This window comes from Anser cygnoides, chromosome 5 (assembly GCF_040182565.1).
Source record: "Anser cygnoides isolate HZ-2024a breed goose chromosome 5, Taihu_goose_T2T_genome, whole genome shotgun sequence".
Classification (NCBI taxonomy): Eukaryota; Metazoa; Chordata; class Aves; order Anseriformes; family Anatidae; genus Anser; species Anser cygnoides.
In genome coordinates, this window is record NC_089877.1 from 34,421,016 (window position 1) to 34,441,505 (window position 20,490).

General features: G+C 44.7%; 1 protein-coding gene across 3 annotated transcripts in view; it reads right to left on the reverse strand.

The window, feature by feature from the left end:
* Positions 1-397: 397 nt before the first annotated feature.
* Positions 398-20,490, reverse strand: part of AMBRA1 (autophagy and beclin 1 regulator 1) — a 129,612-nt gene continuing 109,519 nt past the window's right edge. For all 3 annotated transcript variants that reach the window (XM_066998734.1, XM_066998735.1, XM_066998736.1), the window contains 3 exons: positions 11,425-11,517; positions 9,628-9,821; positions 398-1,132 (listed from right to left, as the gene is read on the reverse strand). In XM_066998734.1, the coding sequence (XP_066854835.1) occupies positions 639-1,132; positions 9,628-9,821; positions 11,425-11,517 (781 nt within the window). In that variant the 3' untranslated portion in view covers positions 398-638. The remainder of the gene's footprint in view (positions 1,133-9,627; positions 9,822-11,424; positions 11,518-20,490) is intronic.

Consider the following 20,490-nt stretch of genomic DNA (forward strand, 5'->3'; position numbering starts at 1 on the left):
ATGCAGGTTTTGACGAAGCCCAGCTCTTCCCAGAAAAGACCACAACACAGGCAGGAAGGGTCCCAGAACACCATGCTCTGAGGGATAGCAGTGCTGAGCCACGGAGCAGGACTGTGGCCTGGAAGACTCCTCCACTCCAGCAACAGCACTGGAGCATCACGCCCAGGTTTGCCCAGGAGGACCTCCAGTCTCCAGAAGGATGCTGCAGGCCCATTTCCCTTTCTTCACTCTACTGATCAGCCCCTGGGCATAAAAGGGCAGGAAAGAGGAAAAGACGGGAAAGGAAAGAAAAGGAAAGAAACTTTACAAAGGATGACGCTGACCGAATTGCAGGATTAGGGCTGAGCTCAGGGGATCCCACAGGACTTCAAAATCTGCATGGGGTGCAGTCAGCATGTTTTTATAATCCTGTTAAACTATTCAGCAGCGGGAATGTTGGAAGTTAAGGTAGTATGCTTTCTTGCCCACGGCTTCCTTGAAGTTCTTATCCCTTGCCACTCACCCAGGATACAGAAACCCCCCTGAACCACCAACATCCTGTCAGAGCCACAACTCCCTACTCTTCCAGCTTCTGGCCAGCTGTGAGGTACAGGTCTCTGCTGAGCAGTACAAGGGTAGCACCAACACACAACTCATCTCTACCTGTTCCGCGACTCCCCACTGGTGCTGTCATTACTATAGAAGTTGGTACTGTCAGGAAGATGGTTATTATTAGTTAGGTCACTGTATTCAATTGGTCCCTCAGTGTCCATGGAGGACTGGGCCTGCTCTGGCAGGTCCAGGTCACCGGTGCCTTGTCCTTCGCTCCCGCCAGGGGCTGTCCGCGGGCTCAGGCCATGCTCTGACAGCTGCATAGACTCTGAAAGGATCCGTCCCTCCAGCTCAGCCGCCAGCTGCTGCGAGGTGGACTGCTGTGCTGCTGCTGCGCCCTCAGCCCCAGTGGACTCTGCGCCCGTCTGAGAGCTGCGGTGGATGCGGTGACTCACGATGATGTTGTTGCCGAAGCCACCCATGGACGCCATGGTGGTGCTCTGCTCCCGCTGGACCACGGCGGTCATGCCACCTTCTGCCATCAGCCTTTGGATCCTACTCAGGGCATCCTCCCCACTGGCCCCATACTCTGGACCTTCACCTGCAAGAGAGAGCAGAAGCAACGCTGGTGCACACGGCAAACTACAACACAAAGACAAAGCACGCTGGGTTGCTGAATCACCGCGCATACGTGCTGGGACAGAAGACAGGATTTGCTCCAGAGGGAGCCCAAAGTTTTATTTTGCTGACTTTCACTGACATGGCAAACAAATGCAGCACACTCTGTCAAGAAAATCTTGGCCACTCCCACAGGTATCCCTCACAGACTTGTTTGTCCAGGCCTTGGAGAGGAAGCTTCTATCTAGCCACGTGGGTCAGCCAAAGAGGAGGCAGAGGTGGTCTGTTTTCTCACAGCTGTGAAGACAGTACAGCCACTTCCACAGGGGCAGGAAGAAAAGAAAGCTCTGTTTGCATTGCAATAAACCAAACGTTTCACCATGGTTCTCAGATGGGTTGTAATGTGTCTCACCCATCTGAGAACACCCCAGGCAAGCAACATGAAGGCAATCTTCCCCAGTATCAGGGAGGACATGGGCAGCTGGCCAAGTGCAGAGGGCAGCTACAGAACACAGTCTGTACTTCCACATCACCTACGACTGAGGAAAGATCAAGCGTTTAGTCTTCTGCTCTCCTCAACCGGTATCTTTTGAGGAACACAACGAAAAAAGATCTACGGTCTTTGCCTACTCTGCCTCTGAGAGTTCCTTTCATGGTCAGGTTGTACTGAGCTCTGATGGAACCCCTGTCAGATGCCTTAGTTGCTAAAGATTACCTTTGAAGAAGAAAATTTCACAGAAAAATAGCCCACGTAGGAAATTAAATCCCTGTGGCAGGAACATCCAGCCCAGTTCTGTTTCCCAGCATCCTCCTTTTGCTACAGACCTTAACCAGACTGTCTGGGGAAAACAATCTGTAATCATAAACTGCCAGAATCATTCCACAGTGGGATCCTGACTATTCTTATTAAAGAGATAAATCTCACTCCCAGCTCCATGAAGCTATCACAGTGCTGATTAGAGGAGGAGAAAACCATGAGCTCTCCTGGCACCAAGGAAATCAACACAAATGTCAACAAGGCTAGATGTAGGCAGGAGTTAAAACACAATAAAAAGAAAATGCCACATTGACTAGGAAGACGAAGCGTTTGGGACTTGGGATGGAGATCATGTCTCCAACATGGGATCTGGGGTATTCAACATAGTCTACTCCATGCTGCTGTAGATGGTGTTTTGTTGTGTTTTTTTTTTTTTTTTTGAAAAAAATAAACATAGTTAAAGCTGTTAACATGTATGCAGCCCGTCAGTAACAGCTTATTCCCCTTCTTCTTCAGCTCAGTGGTACTTGCATCAAATACCACTGGCTTCTTCCACCACAGAGTAAGGCTAATCTCATCTTCAAGCAAGTCTGCTGACATACTGCCCTCCTGTAGAAGTACCGCGGATATTAAGAACAAGCTTAATTCTCACAAGAAGACTAAGTCTCTTTCTGCTAGGAATGTAGTAAGCCTGCTGTATCAACCATACGTACAGCAGTGACATAGCTCCTTGATTTAGAGCATTGGCGAGACCACAGACACCAGTAACCACATGAGAATTTGGAGCAGAGCCCAGAGGACTGTGCAAAAATGACCTCCTGGGCAGAGCCTGGCCAAAAACTGTAGCAGAGAAATCCTGTCCAGGACGTGGTTGGTGCATGAACTAGGAACCAGGCTGACCAACACGAACAAGACTGAGAACAGAGGAGACTATTAGAGGACTAGAAACCTGAGCGTGAAAAACATGAATGCCACGGGATATTGGTGCATTAATCATGAGCAGGAGTAAGTGGAAGGTTTGAGAAGTGTGGTTTTGAATTCAGTCGTCGTTTCCTTCTGAGGGCATAGTTGTAAGCACTTTGTTAACAACTATCTGGCCAGGCCAGACAGGAAGCTTGAGAAAGCCAAGACGTGCAACCTGGATTAGAGGCTTACCAGCCTGCCCTATCTACGTGAGCCCTGGAACAGCAGGCACTGTGCTCTTGACAGGTCGCTTGCTATAAACTGGCCCATACAGGAGAACTGGAGCTGCAAATCAGCAAGGGTCCCTGGACAATGTTCCTTAACATCAGGAACATGTGCTTCACGAGGGGAGCCCATGCAGACAGCGCACACCGCAGCACTCCCTGCTGTTGCCTTCACCTTAATTACCACGTGCTGTGGCTGACTTGCCAGTCGAGGTAGCTGCCTGCTCAGGAAACAGGCATGGGCTGGTGCTACAGAAGGAATCAGCGAGTCCCAAGCCTTCAGGTTATGAGGACAGAGAGACAGCAGTATTGGAAATGCCAGAAAGACAGACCATCAAAGGTCAGAAGTGAGCCTCACCATTCAAGCAGCCACAAAAGCACCTCTGCTCTGGGGGCTGGGGAGCTGTCCTCCCTTTTCCCCCTCCTCAGGTTCCAATTTTGGCTGACTGGTTTGGAGCAAAGCTTCCTGAGTGATTTGCCTTGAGCTGAGCTACAGTACAGATTCATGCACAGACCATTTCTACTGTCTGGAGCCTCCCACACATGTTCTTCTCCATGCTGCCAATGCAGACCACACTAGCCCTCAGTGCGAGTGAAATAGAAGCTAACTTCCATTTAGTGGAGACTACGTACATGGGCACTTACCCAAAACAACAGCAGTGCTGTAAAACCCACACCTGAGGTCACCAGAAATTCCAACTTGCTGCAGTGGCCAAACTCCATTCTCTGCTCCACCAGCTGAACAAAACCAGGACAGAGAAAAACCTGCGCTGATGATACTTTTTTTTTTTTTTTTCCTCTCCAGACTCCAAGGGTTTTAAGCACAACCTGAGCTTGTGTGGGATGAATAATCCATGTGACAGCGTATCTCATTCTCCACTCAGAAAAGGCAATTCCTCTTCTCTCATTTTATGCTCAGAACTACATTCTGTTCTTCCAAGCCCTGTAAAATCCTTCATCCTCAACTAACATTCTTCTAAGCCTACCTTCTTGGGTCAGGAAAATAGAAAAATAACGCAGAGTACTAAAGACAATGTCCAGACAACTGAGCTAACCAGTTCCAGAAACAGACTGTGTGTGAAGTACCAGGGTAGGCATAAGACCTGGCAATTTCTCCTCCACCTCAGCTGTCCCTATGTCAGAATCCATCACAGGGCAGGAAGTGATCCCAAAAGTCTCCAAGTTTTGGCCAAGGACACTCAGTTTCTGTGCCTGACAGCACAGAAAAGCATCACACATTGTTCCCTTCTACAACACAAGTATTACTGTTGTGTCTACTGTGCTACTCCTACAACCATTTTATACTCTACCCAAAGTAACCTCTCCAGAGTTCCAAAACCCCATAAATTTCACAAGTGTGTACCAAAAATTATACCACAGACCAGTGGATTTCTGTCACTCTAGGTGACTGGCTCCAACAATTAACAAAATGATAACTAGGATACTCTCTAGCTAATGCATCTGTCTTTAGAAGCCCTCTAACACACCACTCCAGCAAGACAGGACTTTGGTACAGAAGACTACAAAGGCAAAATGCCCAACAACCTTTCAATGGAGCTGGGCATAAGACACAAGGAGCAGTGCATAAGGAACATTTCCATTCTTAAACAAAGTGAACTCTGCCACACGTACAGGTAATAGGACATAAGTTCTAAGTTACCTGTGGACATGGAGAACACACACCTGATAGAGCAAAGCCCACAGAGGCAAGGATGAGATCAGGCTCTACTGCAGCTGATATCCCTCTCTAACTTTTCCTATTTTCAGCTTTCCTCTTTCTAAAACAAGCAGTAGTTAGTAGCTGCGCTTGCAAACAAAGCTACAAAATTAGTGTTAGAACTGCAGAGACATCTAAGTCTTCAGAGTACATGGAACAATAGCTCTGAGGTGTGAGCTGACCCACTAATTCAGATGCTCAAAGATAAAAATATCAGCACTTTTAAATTAATTCACTCCTTGCAGAAGGAGAGGAAAGGGAGGGTCACAGCTCTGCCTAACCAGCTATGAATAATCACATCTCTCAGTGCAAGACGAAATACTACCAGTTACTTTCCTCCCCAACCTAGCTCAGAAGCATGTTCATGCTCCCCTTCTGAGGTAGCTAATCTAAACAGAAAAAGCACAACTGCTTTGACTTGTAACCGGTTTCTTAACAGCATCTCACTTTGGTGATTTGTAGAGTGAAACTTATTTTTCTAATTAGAGTTTAAAAATTGCTCTATAATTTAATCCCAAGAGAGCTAGGTACTTGAAGTACTTAGCACTGCGAAGGCTTGCACAGTATCCGACGCTATTTTTTAGTGAGCACTTATCAGAGGGTTTTAAAGAGAAACTGAACTTCATAGTTCTATAGGGCTTGTAACACACATTTTACAGATTTGCAGTTCTATAGGACACGTGACATTTTACAGATGGACAGACAGATGAAAGGTTAAGGGATCTACCCACGTTTCTGCCTGGAGAACAAGAAGCAGATCTGGAAATAGATCTGTGGTGTCCTGGATCCCATTTGTGTAGTTCCCACACTAATCCCCAAAAAAGTCACATTACATCTGACAAGAGCATTGCAGGAATGTGTTCAGCTAATGCAAACCAGCATGTTTCTTCGTGAAACACGTGAGACTGCTGGGGTCACAGTATTCCTGCCCATGCAGGCCATAGCACATGTTCCCAATGTCTCAGATCAAGCGTATTACATTGCATCCAGGCACACTGACTCTGCTCATAATTGCTGCTTAGGCATCCTCAGGATGTTCTGTTTGTATCACTAAAGTTTCACCTGCATGTGGTCTCTTTTCACTACTGTTTGAACAGAATGAATTCCACAGCCCTTTTTCCTCCCAAAAGCACCAGCTGCAGCCTCTGAAAGCAGCTAGACAGGCCAGAAATGTGTACTGGCCAGTAAATTTAACATACTCAAGTAGGTTTAAAAAAAAAAAAACTTTACTTGACAGCAGTCAATGTGTTGCTTCCTCAAAGACAGGCAAAGTAGCAATCCACTGACAGCAATCCACTGATGGTTATGTAACTGGTGCCTACTTGCACAACGAGCATTTAGCTAGCTATCCGAATTTTAAGCCCCAAAGACAACGCAGATGGGAACTAAGATGATGATTGCCACCCAGGTATTTTTACTAGTTTTGGAAACACCTCTTTCCTCTTTTCTTTTAAAAAAAATGGATTAACTTGAAGCTGTATCAATACACTGTCAAGAGCCAAGGACAGTGTGGGCACACAAACGGACAAGCATCGTGCAGCTCTGCAAAGACCCCTTGACCTCAGCCTGCAGCACCTTTTCTTTCCATAGGTCCAGCCCCTGCCAGCTGCTGCTGCTTACAGCACACTCCACACTCTCAGCAGTCTGAGCAAGTGTCAGCCACAGCGTGACCCAATCTGGGCTGGGAGTTACTATTTCTAAAGGTTAAAGAGAGGTCATTAACACTCATAAAGAATCTTGCTGGTTTTGAGTGAGTTTTAATTTGCCAGTTGAATACACATCCTTCCCCATCATGACTGTCCATTTGCAAGGGAAAATGCAGTATAATGCCCAACAGATTGTTTCTAATTAAGAGTGCCTCAAAGTTACAACTCCATCACAAATTCCACTGTGTCTGTCAGCTTAAAAGAAAGTAGGAGACAACTGAAACAGTGGTTTAGGAATTTCTTAGTACCTCTCAGTTTTCCACACAAATCTAACTTCGCTTGGTTCATGTGTGGCTGGTGAGCAGAGCTCACAAGGCAGCTATCAACTGCTGTAAAACAAAATGATACAGACATTAGAGGGATTCACTTCTAATAAAGTCATCATATACTCATTCCTCCAAAGGAGGTAGAAAGATAATCAGAACAGCAAAGTCCCCGCAGAGCTTTGCATGAGAAAAGGAAACTATTTATACCAGCACAGAGCTTAATTAGATTTCTGATGCAATTCTGCTTTTTTTTTTCCTGTACAGTAAGCACATATCTGCAAGAAATGCTCTGATCCAGAACTCCCCACAAAAGTAGAGCTGACAGGACATAGGACAGAAGCCCACTCTTGGGGGTAGCACTAGTCTTTTTGTTTTTAATTTTTTTGGCAAACATTCGGGGATTTTTTTTTTCCTGTCCTCATGATGAGGTGATAACTAAAGCACTTTCCTTTACATCACTCAGAATCACATCTGATTTATCCATTTTGCTGCTGATAATACTGCTAAGCCCTTATAGTGATTTACATCTTCAAAGCCCCATACAAAACACTAATTAATCTTCACAGCCCCTGGTGCACTGTATGGGAAGGTTTATTCCCATTTGATAGATGATTAATAGTTTGCCCTAGGTCACACACCAAGTTAGTGGTAGCACACTTCTTTTCTTTGAATATTCCTGACACCTAGATCCTGCTATTAGTGAAACTCTATTTACCTTCAACACAGCAAAGAGTTATGGTACATATAGTGGGCAAATTAACCATCACAAAAGCAGCATCTAACCTAACCTGTTCAAATGCACTGCATGTGTATTAAGAGATTATGATGCTGAAATAAAGGTAAATGTAATCCACAGCAAGCTCAACAGGGCTCAAGTTCTACTAATGTGAAACAATAAGACTCTCGGATGAACCATACCACGGATGCCACACGTCCCTGAGGTGGTAGACAAAGTAGCTGAACAAGCCAGTCCATCCAAACTTGTCTTTCCATTTCACAATAGGTCCTCATGCTCTTCCTCTGTCAATAATTACTGTTGTATTTGGATCCTAAACTCTCCTGATAGTTAATCTCTTCACATGTCCTCAACTGCATTAACTCTCCCTGTTTTGGCACAGGAATTTCCACTGAGAATGTAAATGGCAAAAAGAACTGATCAACTACAACGTGTGGATCATCTCCAGTGCATGCGCCTGTCCTGGAAAAAACTTCCTTTGTTCTGAGAATCCATATAGTGGACGGGGGTGTGACAGCCCATTTTGCACGTGAAGCCACTTGTGGAAGGACATATGGTAAGTCAGTCTGAGACATAGATCACACTGGCTATGGAACCTGACAACCGTCTTTCAAGCAAGAGACAGACAACAGGAAGTCTCTGTCGTTTGCTTGCTGTCCACTCCTTTTCTTCCACATGCTATGTGTTTTGCCCCACTGTGGATAACTTGCCCAAGGCACTAGTAAAGAACAACCTTTCCTCATCTCACTAACAAGTATAGTTACAAACCACGTTCTAGATCTGAAAACTGAAAGGCTAATTAAAGAGTACGAGGACATGAAGCCTTCAGATGACTGCAGAACAGCAGCTGTGGGAGGAAGCCACTGGAGAAGTCCTCTGATTTAATAGAGCAGAGAGAGGCTGCAGCATCAGCCATCGCTGCATTGATGCAGGAAGGTCCCACAGCTGCTGCATACCCTACGCACCCCTGTTCTATGTCCGCATACTACATTCAGTGGAAGAAACAGTTCCCACAAGCTCGACACTTGTCCAGACATCCTATGTTCCAGCTGAATTCACACGCCCTCAACTGCATTAACTTTCTAAAGAGGTTAATCCCAGTTCTGCTGAGATAAGCAGATGGGAAACCCCACAGGTCAGGAATTTGTCATTTAACTTTGAACACAAGAGCCAAGATCAGAGAAACACAAAGCCTTATCCCACATGCTGGATGCTGCACAGCAGCAATTGTGGAAGAGCTGCAGGCTGACGAGGATCTCCCAGAATGACAGAGCACAAGCATATAGGCACAAAGAGGCAAGTCATGGGGCTGCTTTCCAAAGCCAAATGAGTTCATCATGAACCAACACTTTCAAAATTGCCTCTCTGATCTTCTCTGCCTTTCCCATATATATAGTGCCCAATGCATTCCTAGCCAAGCGTTCAGAGCACCAAAGCACTGTGGTACAGTAATAGAGACAGGAAGCCTGGACAAGATCACCATGCTTTCAAAAAATTGGTGGTTACCATAAAGGAATTGCACATCAGCTTCTTACAGCTCTTTACACGTTGATAAATTTTCCCTGACTAGAAAACATTAGAGACATTTTTGAACAGCTGGGCTGGACACTCATCAGTCTTCATCAATCATACTAAACAGAATACTCATACCTGCTTTGTAAGAAGTAATTTACAGTATTTTATTTTGTATCCAGAGGCTGAGTTTGTGAAACCTACATGGGTTTTAGGTGCAGAGGTTGAAGGACCAACCTAAGCTCTAACAGAAGCAGAAAGGATGATTATTAGCAGTCTGCAGCCTTACTAACTGTTACAGTTCAGGAGATTTGTAAGGAGTGATGCCAGTACAACTGACTTTACAAAGATGCAATGATCTGGATAAAAGTTCATTTTGCCCTGTAAAAGCACATGAAAAAGACATCTTCTCTATTCATATGGATGGAGATTCATTGTACTGATCATCTTGGTCTGGCTACACGTAAATTAGGCTGGACAAATCTTTGCTGAAGAGATGTAGGAGTGTCCAAATGGATCACACGATGTGGAACCTATGTGAAAACTCCTCACCCACCAAGTAAACTCTGTCAAGTAAGTGATTGATTGAGCTCCTACCTTCCCCAGTCCCTGCAGAGGCGGATTCCTGCTCCTGTACCTCCCTCTCTGTCTGAGTCTCCGCATTCTGCAGCTGAGGCGCCAAGGTCTGGGTACCCTGTGAAGTCACAGAGGTGGGGGGATTTCGGGGTTGCAGGCCTATGGCATTCATCAGGCCCATGTCCCTGTCTGTCCTCCATGTGGCTCTGCTGGTTCTGAAAAGAGAGAAAAACAAGTAAGACCAGGAGCATTGGAGGCAATATGCCCCAGCAAGATGGAAGCATCCACCTGAGCCTCCACTTCTTGCCTCCACTCCAACCACACACCTTCCAGCCACTGTGCAGAAAGGGGCAGGAGGAAATCACCACCTGCACTTACATACAGACATCCCTCTGGCTTCAGCTGGCTGGTCTCCAGTTTTAAGCTACAAGAGACTTTCAGTCCACTCACCCTTCCACAGAAGCAGTGTGTCTGACAGGCATGGATAGATATCCCTGCAGTATCACAGCCTGTAGAACAACTTGCTCTCAGGGTCACCGAGTTAAGTCGACAACACAAACGCAGCACAGAACCATAAACACACACACAACCTCCCTCTGCACGTCAGCAGGACAGTTTCAGCTCCCGAGGACACAGTCTGTATCCTTTCCCTCCTCTGGACCTCCTAGTTTGTCAGCATCACACATGAATGCACTCTGGCAGGCATTTCTGCTCGTTCCAGTCAGACGAGAAATTCTCTGTTCTCCAAAGTAAATAACAGGAACTGCCTCAAGGCTCATTAGCTTCTTCTCAGAGACAAACAGTTGAAGTGTATTCAACTACAAAAACTGAATATTGGCAATGCTTGGATGCTCTTTCCAAAACTGACCTCTGGCTATAAGTGCTGGGAATGGTAAGGAGTTTCTAGGAAAGACTGCCTCATCACAATCTACATTCTTTCATAAGGTTTTGAAACCTACCATACTTTTCTTGCCCTCTCATAGGGAGCTAGTTCATTCTCGGGCAGTGTTTCTGCCTCTGATGCCTTAGTCCCCTAAAGAGGGGATGGAGCTCTCACCCTTCAAGCTGTTAGGAGCAGCTTGCAAGACTGACACGCGTTGCCAAAAAAGGCAAGTAGTGGCAATATCCACCCATGTGACAGAGAAAGAACCTCTACTTGTTAATTCACCCTCAGTCAGGCCAGGGCCGTAGGATAGCACAGACACCAGCTCATAACTTCCTTGGGATCTTGGAGCTCATAGTTCAGAAACAGGACTGCCATCCTTTGTCAAGAACAGTTGGCTTAAGGAGAAGTACTCTTCACTGGGGAAATAAGCATGGTGCTGCTTATTTCTCTTGTCTTTAGGATAACTGATGGGTGTATCGCTGGGCAGACTAGATGAAACAACCAACAGGGTTCTCAAGGGATTTACCTTTATTTTCAAAGTTTAGACCTGAGAAACAACTGTCCCACGACTAGACACCAAAAAGATGAAAATCAGACACAAGTGCAACCTGCTGGATTTGCGTTTGTTTCTGCAAACTGCCACATGCTTCAGTTTATCCTCCAAAGGCACCATATGCTTTGTAGAATATCTTTGATGCTCCAAGCCCCGCATGTTCCTTCCACAGCTTGATCAAGGATGCTACTAAGGCCACGGATGCCATGTACTTCACTATCACTGGCAGCATTTTGGGGCACTGAATGTTGCTGTCAGCATCTCAGTTGGCTCAACAAAGCAGTACCAAAGAAAAAAAGGGGGAAGAAGTGGTGCTGTCATATGTAATGACGACAGCAGAAAGGGTCAGCCTACTCTAACCCACACTCAGGAGACTCACCCAGGCCGCTCGGTGTTCCTGCTGCTGGAATGCACAGCGAAGACATTCTCGTTCTGCTGGTCCCAGTGGTACTCAACTCCAGAGTTTAAGGCCCTTGAAATAACAAAGAAGAAAAAATGTATTAGTATGGCAGGACACTATTCCGTTCAGCATACGTTACATCCCCACAACATGGAGGACAGTGCTGATTCCTGACCCACAGAGAATGCAGATATAGCTCAGTTCATGTTTTCATTACAAAGGCTCATCATCCCTTGCAAACATAGAGTACTGTACTACCCAGATAGCTCTGGAATATCCCATTCCCATTCATTTCAATTCAATATTAGCACTGAAGCACGGCACCATGAGTGGAGAGATTTTCAGGAAATGAAGACATACAACTGTGTGTATAAAATCAGGTTACCGTACCTCCAAGTGACTAAACAAAGAATTGGAATGGGAAGACCAATTCTCTTTGTGGTGTCTGCCAGCATTTCCTGCGCTAGGTAATGCTAAGTAAAATACTGCTCTGTATTCTACATTTAGTTTCTTTGCAAAAGGTTCTCGTTCTTTCTACCTATAAACATATCTCTATACAGCCTTCCCACTGACAGTCACTGCAGAACAAGGGCAGATGCAGAGGATATTTTCATAAGGTTTCACAAAAGAGTTTGTGCTGGATCAACTGTCTCTCTACCGGAAAAGTCCAAAGCTTGAATTTTACAGCTAATGCTACTAAGTTTAGCAAAACATCGATGCTTTGGCAAACTTTCACAACGCATTTCCTAAAAAGCTATGTAAATCCAGGGCTGGCTAATCACCTCACAGGAACAGGCAAGGTCAACAACATATCGTGAATCACCTCTCCACTGCTGAAGACACTAAGCTGTCATAACCATGAAGCTCTAAGTACACCTCCCACAATTTCTGAGGCCCTACAGCTCTTTGACTGGAAGAGAGTAAATCCAACTTACTCCATGCCATACATGTTAGAGCCCTTCTAGTCACGTAAGAGCCCCCAGCTTCTCTTACAGGATCAAAGCAGTTAACTGTGGGATTTGGCCTAGTCAGCCTAGAAGCCCTTCTCCCACAAAATGCATGGACAAGACTGTAGTTATCTGAAGTCTGGGATAACAGGAGGGACATAAATATAAGCCTAAGAACCATCCACAGGGCTTTGTAAGGCCACTCCCTCCACAGAATCCAAAGTGTGACGACAGGACCTTGCTTGGGAAGGATCCTTTGGGCAGATGAGCCACTGCAGTAAGAGTAGCTCCCAGGACTCCAGGAGCCGCGCTGCAGGAGTGCAGCCAGCAAGGTGTGTGGGAGACCTTCATAAAGTGCCCTCACTGGTTGCCTGGCCGATGGGCTCAGGAGCAGGCCTCCTGCCCTACAATCACTGGTTACGCTGTAAGGAAAATGGTCTCAGATGATAGAAATACGTGCACAGACAGGCCAGCAGCTCGATACACGCTCTGGAGAAGCAGGGAGCACCTGAGGCTCATGGATCCCAATAAGCTAAACGAAGACAGAAAGCAGGAGGCTCCCTAGGGCACTAGGAAGCCCCGTCAGCAAGTTACATGGTGAGACAAGCAGAGAGACTCTCTAAACCAAGAAACAGGCACATGCTGTACAGTGTGAGAGATTTCCCACCTACTGCTGCGGCCCACCTCCAAAAGCCCTAAGGGGGCTGAATTCACATGGGGCTGTCCTCACAGAGAATTTCTACAAGGGGTTTTGCCATGCCATGCTGGTATACCAGCTCTCTGTGAGCTGGCCTGAGGATTTCTAAGCAATGCTGTGTACCGACTGCTGGACTGCAGATTTCTCCCCACTGGTGCTAGCTACAGAAAACAGGCAGAAAGTTAGCAGTGCTGTGCAGCAGTCACCATAAGGAGGTTAAAAAAGAAAAGTCCTGCATAGACAGAAGAGAGTGGATGGCATTGAAAAGCTGGACTAGCATCACCTCTCAGGGCATGAACTAAGGATACACCCACAGTCTAAAGGAAGGATCCAGGACAAGTAGTTGGTAGCTGGTTATGGCTCAGGCACAAACTGAGCATATATATGTATACATGAAAGCACACATTGTCCCTGTAATGAGATGTCTCAGTAGAACTGCATCAAGAACCCCAGCTTAGAAGAGGCAAAGGTGCTGCAATGGTGGAACTGAGTCTGCTGGAGGCCTGGGGCAAGGCTACTGGGGTGACAGCACCCCAGGTTGGGACCAAGTACAAAAGCTGGAGAAAATTAGGTCCACAGAACCATGCACAGAGTCTACAGGAAGCAATAATTACTTTTTTCTTTTTTTTTTTCTGTGCTAACCCTGTGCTGCATTATACCCCATGAAAGCAGCTGCCAGGGAGATGCAAATTTTCAATGACTCTGGAGTTTATTGACAGATGGTAACTTGCCACTGCACACTTACCAGTCCCTCTCTGGCTGTTCATCCTGTGCCCAGTTCACTGAGATCTGTCACACTTTGCTGTCTGCAAAGCAACACACTCCCTCGGCAAGGGAGACTTTCTGACCTGGTAGTCAAATTTTCCAGAAAAAGCCTGGCTTCCTTGCCATCTGCAGCTGTTATCCAATAGAGCTGAAGCGACCCATGCTCTACCATGCCCTTCACCCTTCTTCATGCTTTCCAAAGTACAGACATGGTCCCCACAGCCACATACGCAACTCGTATTCCTCACCAAGCATCTGTGTGCTCTATTTGGTTTTGCCAGTTCCCACCTCTAAAACCCAGAAGACTGCAAAGCTTTCCCTAAGCCAAATCACGAGCTGGCAATACTGAGTTCCCCCCTTCCCACAAACACCACGGGTATGTACTACACAGAAAGCTCAGATCCTGCACGTGCATGCACACATACACACTTTGTGTATGATTCATCTCACTTTTACAAAAGTATCATGGTACCAGGCTGACATGCAATGCAAGGTTAAATACTTCATCCCTTCTCCCACCCATTCTGCAGAGGCACACTGCTGTACGGCCAGGCTGTCGTTTAGGAAACTCCATTCCAACTCTTTGCTGTCAATTCACACCTTTCCCTGGACAGTGAAATCAATATCCATTCCATTGAATACATGACTTTGCACACTGGTTTTAAATGCTGCCATTTATCAACTATGTTTCACTGCCAGGGACCTATTTGCTATTCATTTACTGCCAGAGAATCGAGGATTTTGCTTTCCTTTCCCAAGAGGAAGACCTGTGGCAGCCAATGTCACTGCTCTCTTTGCTGATTCTGGGAATGCTTAAGCCAAGGTCACTAGACCTAGTCGTGATGGGAGTTCAACATCTTCACTACCACTCTCACCTGGCTTTTTAGTGTACAGTGAGTACGTATGTCTACCTACAGGGCCAGAAAACTGGCTAAGAACAGACAGTGGGCACTCCCCACTGCAGCAGCAAGCATCCTCACTGCTAACCTTCAGCAGACCCTTCCTCAACCAGGGCCAACCAACCAACCTGCCCTCTCCCAACTCCACCTTTTGTAAATGACTTTGAGTGATAAAGCCCTCAGCACGATCTTTCCTCTTTCTTGCAAGTATGTACACCTCTGACCTGGAACCCACAGCCATAAGGCAGATATCCAGCTTGCTCCTGATTAAGCCTTCCAGCCTTGGGATGACTGAGACTATGCAATGGGGGCTTCAAACTGCATCAAGGTACAGCGGAGAAAGCAAATGTCTGAACATATTAGAGGGAGTTAGCTGAGCAGTATCATTCATATGAAGACCACCATTTCCATTCTTGATTAGCAGAGATTTCATTAAAGAAATGCCATTATTGTATGGGTTAAGTGTCAGTTTTATGACCACGTTTGCATTAGAAATTTTGTCAGATATTCATACCTTAAACTAATACAAGTACATAATATATTGACAACCACAAGTACCTTCGTTTAGAACAGATTTTCAATTAAGCTTAAAGATTTGCACTGGCTTAAGCACACCTATTTAAAACAGTGCAATCTCTCTTGGCAGAAAATCTAAAGGTTTTTTTAACACTCTTTGCAAAATATCACTTGATTTTTTTTGTAAATTAGCAAGCCTTTTGCAGCACGTTTCCCAGGAGATTTGCAAATCAAGGCCTGACTATTCATTTCACAGAAGCAGAGCTTACACTGGAGAAATGAATATTTTTCAGGTAATGGAAGCATTTAACTTTTGCTCCATCAAGCTCTAGGCTTGGAATGCTAGAAGCCCTTTACATTTTCCAGGGCATAAGGTAGACGCTCTGTGTAGCATGGAGCATGTTTCCACTTGGCTGTGGATGCAATAAGGAGGACATATATTGCCAGGGGCTTCAGTGAAAAATTGTAATTCTCCACACTGTGTCAGTCATGGACAGTGAAGTCCACTTAGTCAAGTTCTTTTTTTTTTTCCCCTCCTTCTTATGGCTCTAAGCTCTTTAAGCCCTCACTGGAAATTTCCATTAGCTTTGTTAAATGCAGAGCTGCTCTGAGACAGGCTTTCCCAGCAGGAATCTGTTCCAAGGTGGACTTTTCCTTCACGCCTCTGTCCAGCTCATGTCATTAATGAGCTTGAAGAAGATGAAGGGCACAGACTTGCACGCTTTGCTGAGAGCTGAATAAGGACTTAGAGTGGAGCCTGCTAAGTACCAAGTGGCAACGAGTTCAGTAGCACAGCCTCTCCCTCTTCATGGAGCTACGCAGCTCAGGTATGGCCCCTTGAGGAACCTAGGACCAATCTCTAGGAATTAATGACAAAATTATTCATATGTGACAAGAAACATGAAACTGTAGTTACTGCACTGGCTTAACCAACATTTGAAAAGTAAACTGACAAAGCACAGGTCAGCACAAAGTGACTTAGACATCCGGGTAACGCCCCACCTGGAATATCCAAAATCAGGGGTTGAAGAGGAAGAGGAGGAGGAGGAGGAAGGATTAGAACAGAAGTTCTTCAACTCAGCCATAAAAGTAAATCTCAGCAACAAGAACGCAAGACAAAGAAATCAGTTGCAAGCATGATATGGATGTCCAGGAAGGCATAAATAACATTTGTTTACCGTCTTTTCACTTAAGCCATCCCCAATACTGAAGGACGTACCAGCAGTGGCCAAATGCACCGCTCTTTCAAATCCTGCCACATGGAAAGGGCCAACAGCAGCACACTTGTCTGCAACAGCACTGAATTCATTTTTGGTTAAGACATTACTGCTTGCAATCCCTCCCATCTAAAAGTATCAGCACAACCTCATTACTAGCATGTAAGTTTCTGGCAAGCCCATCATGGAGCAGACCTTCTGGAAAGCAAAGCCATACAGCACATAACTAGGTGAATATCTGATTTTCATGCTGCCAAGGCTCACTTTCTCCATAAAATAAGTTACTCTTTAAAGATGATTTCTCAAATATACTGTTCATTCAAGACCATAAAGAGCCATCATATAAACCCAGGTTAGTTTACAAAGGATTTGAATTCCCTATGACAATTTTCCTCCCTTTGTTTAAACTTGCCACATTCTTAAACCATTCAAACTGTTTCAAGGAAATATATGGGGAATCACAGAGAGCAAGGTGATGCCATGTCAAGGGACAGGAATTCATTGTCCTGGTTGGGAAGGAAGAAGCAGTGCATGGTATCCTGTGCAATGCAATGCTCAGCCAGATTTCAGCTGCATCCTTGTCAGCAGCTCCTTCTCTTTTCTGCCAGCGTGTGTTGATCAGCACAGCAAGCCCCATCCCTGGTTCCCATGATTAGCTAGGCAACACTATTTTGTCAGAATAAGGCAAAGTTTGGCACTCCCAGAAGCTGCCTAGGTAGGAAAACAATCATTTCTAACATCCTAGTTCATAAATATTTAGCTTTCTGTGCATGCAATGAACCACATGCAGAGACAGATTCAAGCAAAAACTGGCTGCAGCACAACCTGTATTGAACCATCACATGGGATTCCTGGAGCAGCTCTGCTGGGCAGTAATTCTCTGACCAAGGAAGAGGTGGCAGCTTCACTAGCACCTGCCTATTTCAGAGCACTCCCATGGAGTACAGCCCACGTATGACTAGCTGGGGGAGAGCACGAGGCTGAGGATAGGAATTCCTAACAGGATAAGTCACAGAAGACAAGGTCTGCAGTTTAAGGTTGAGAACCACACAGGTATTTAACTGACGTGTGAAATTATCCTATTCATCACATTCAGGGGAGCAGAAGAAAGGTCAACTTCTTCTCTGAAGCTAGCAGCAGGTGCATTTTTACTGTGTAGATCCCTACACTCGAACAGCTTGCTAATTTTCCAGAATTCCGCAAGCTTCGCTTGCCTGGAAACCAGCAACCATGCAGAAACACATCCTGACACCTACTTGAATTGCCAAAGGTGCTGCAGAAGCAGGACAGCAAGCAGCTTGGTACAGCTGGTAGCCACGTGCCTGCTTCAGGGAGGATGCCAACTTAACTCAGAACACTGTGCAAGATGACTGGCCCAGTTAAATTATTTGATTGTGCAATCCTGCCAGCTAAGTTAAATATGGGGATTCTGAAGAAACTCCCTTCAAACTCACACCATCTAAATGAGGTCAGTCTTACAAATCTGGAAACATCAGTGCCTAATAACACTTTCCTGTCTCAACAACAGGAATATACATGAGTTTGTTCTGCACAGCAGTGGGCAACTAAACCAGATACAATCCAGGCTCTTGCAGCCAGTGTGCAAGATTTAGATGGAAGGCACACCTCTGAGTGTCTTCTTCCCTGGGCAAAAACGTGACATTTCAGCTCAGGAAGAGTCATATTTCAGCTAAGCTGTTAGAGACCTCAAAGAGAGAGAGAAAAGCTATTAACACAGTAGGAAGAACACAAACAGAACCGTTTCTTCTGATCCTCAGGGTCACTACGGAGCAGACTCAAAATGAGTATTACAGAAGACACACCAAGAGAAAGTAACAAGAGGAATTCATCTTACATTGTTAGGGAGAGCATCCTACACTAAAAAGATTCAACATGAGTGATAAATGGAAATTAAGCACCAAAACATTGAAAGAGCAGAAGGAGAGATTTTTGTATGAAAGTGCGAATGGTTGATTATCTTGGAACCCAAGTACAACTATCACAGTTGAGAGTAAGGGGCATGAAGCTACACAGCTAAACCTGTGTTGAGAATAAGGACACAGCTAAACCTGTGTTGGGAATAAGGACAAGAAAAGTCTCTCACAGACAACTTTCTTGCCCATGCTAATTCTATTAAAATACTACAGCTGTGTTTTAAAGCAGCTTCTCCAAGAGCTTTGTCACGCTACTATCAGCACGACATAGGAATTTGTAACTCACTCCTGAGAGAAAACTGGAAACCCTCTGTTCTTGACTCCTGTGCTACCTGTGCTGTAACTACACATAAACTACTTTGACAGTTAAAAGAGATATATCCCAATTTGAAATGGCATACTGGAACCATCATTAAATACAAAATATTTGAATTGCTACAACATTGTGAGAAGATGGACAAAACATTCAAGACAGGAAGACTTAGAGATTTTCTCTTGAAACGCTGATAAGATCTTTGTGTATCATATAGTGCAGAAGGCAGTAGTTTTAACACTGTTAACCAATGTGAATAAGAACATATCCTGCAGGCCAAATACCCTGGAATAAACAGGGCAGAAGTAGACCAAATAAGAATTTCCTCAATGTTTGCTGACTTTCTTCTCACTCAAAAGCTTGCCAATATTCCATGGTATCACTCCACTTAAGTGACTTCAGCCACGCCAAGTACAACGTAGAGAAATACAGGGAAATAAAACTTTGCACTCTGAAATTTGTTAAGTTCCTTAAGTGAAAACAATTCAGCTTAGTATCACCTTAAACCAAGCTCTAAAGATGGATAACTTGCTTAAATTCCCTTGAAAACCTAAAGCCTTGTTAATTGCTTAAAGTGATTATAGGCAGACTATGCGCTGAATAAGCTTTGAACACTCAGAGTATCTTAAGCTGTTTATGATCTGAGCTCTTCCAGTGGCTTACACAACTTACGATGTTATGAGTCTTCAGGGGAGTGCAAATTGCTTAAGCCTTCTAAGGCCTTAAACATCAAACTACTACAGGTCTTGCGAGCCAAACTTACTCTTCAGTCTTCTTTGAACTTTCACTAGAGTTTTAGCAGAAACTAACATTTATGTTGATTCAAAGACTGCAACTTTGAAGTAGGCTTGGTTTGTAGATCTTATGCCAACAAACTTAACCAGGAAAATATATTTAGAATGGGAAAAATCAACGTCAGTGTTTAAAATCAGCAAGCATGACAAATGCTTTTTTTCCTCCTCCTTTTTCTAAATAGGATATTGCACTGAGCACATACGAGGCTGCCAAACTCTAGAACGAAGGTCTTTACTTGGTCTAATGTCAGTGAGATCCATGGGGCAGGCCGAGTTTTATATTTTTTTTCCTCCAGCAGTTTTGAAATTAGCTAACTAAAAGTGTTCTGTTTAGCTTGCAGGGGAAATCTGCTCCCTAAAGCAAAAACCCCACAATTATTTCTCCAATTACATTTTGCAGACATTGAGTTGAGACCATTTACAGAATCAGACAGAGTAAGGGTTTAACCAAGGGAAAGAAAATGACAAAAAAGTTGACTTTTACTTCCTAGCTCAATTCACCAGTCCTGCTGAAAAATGTATGTGTAAGTGACAACCAATAACTCCACAAATAAACTGGATCAAAGCCTGGAAGATTAAAGATGATCTTATTGGAAAGCCAAGGGGTTAAACAACCAAACAAGAAAGGTCTAGTATAGACTGGCAAAGAAAGGTTATAAGAAAGCAGGATGAACTGGTATTGCCAAAGAGGGAAGAGACATTCTAAAAATAAACATGATGAAAAGGGTACTAGAATGAGAAAAGGTCTATTTATCAGTGAAGCTAAGGACAAAATCAATGAAGACTCAAAGCGGCCGAGATGCTGAATTTTCTCTTTGAAGTATCCACTTAAAAATATCCAATGGTGCTTATGCAAATAGGAGTAAGAAGAGTCTTTGGAAAAAGACGAAGCCAGACATAGCAGCTAGTTGCACTCAATTAAAAAAAGTTAACTTTCTTAAAACATTCAGATCTGATTTTTAA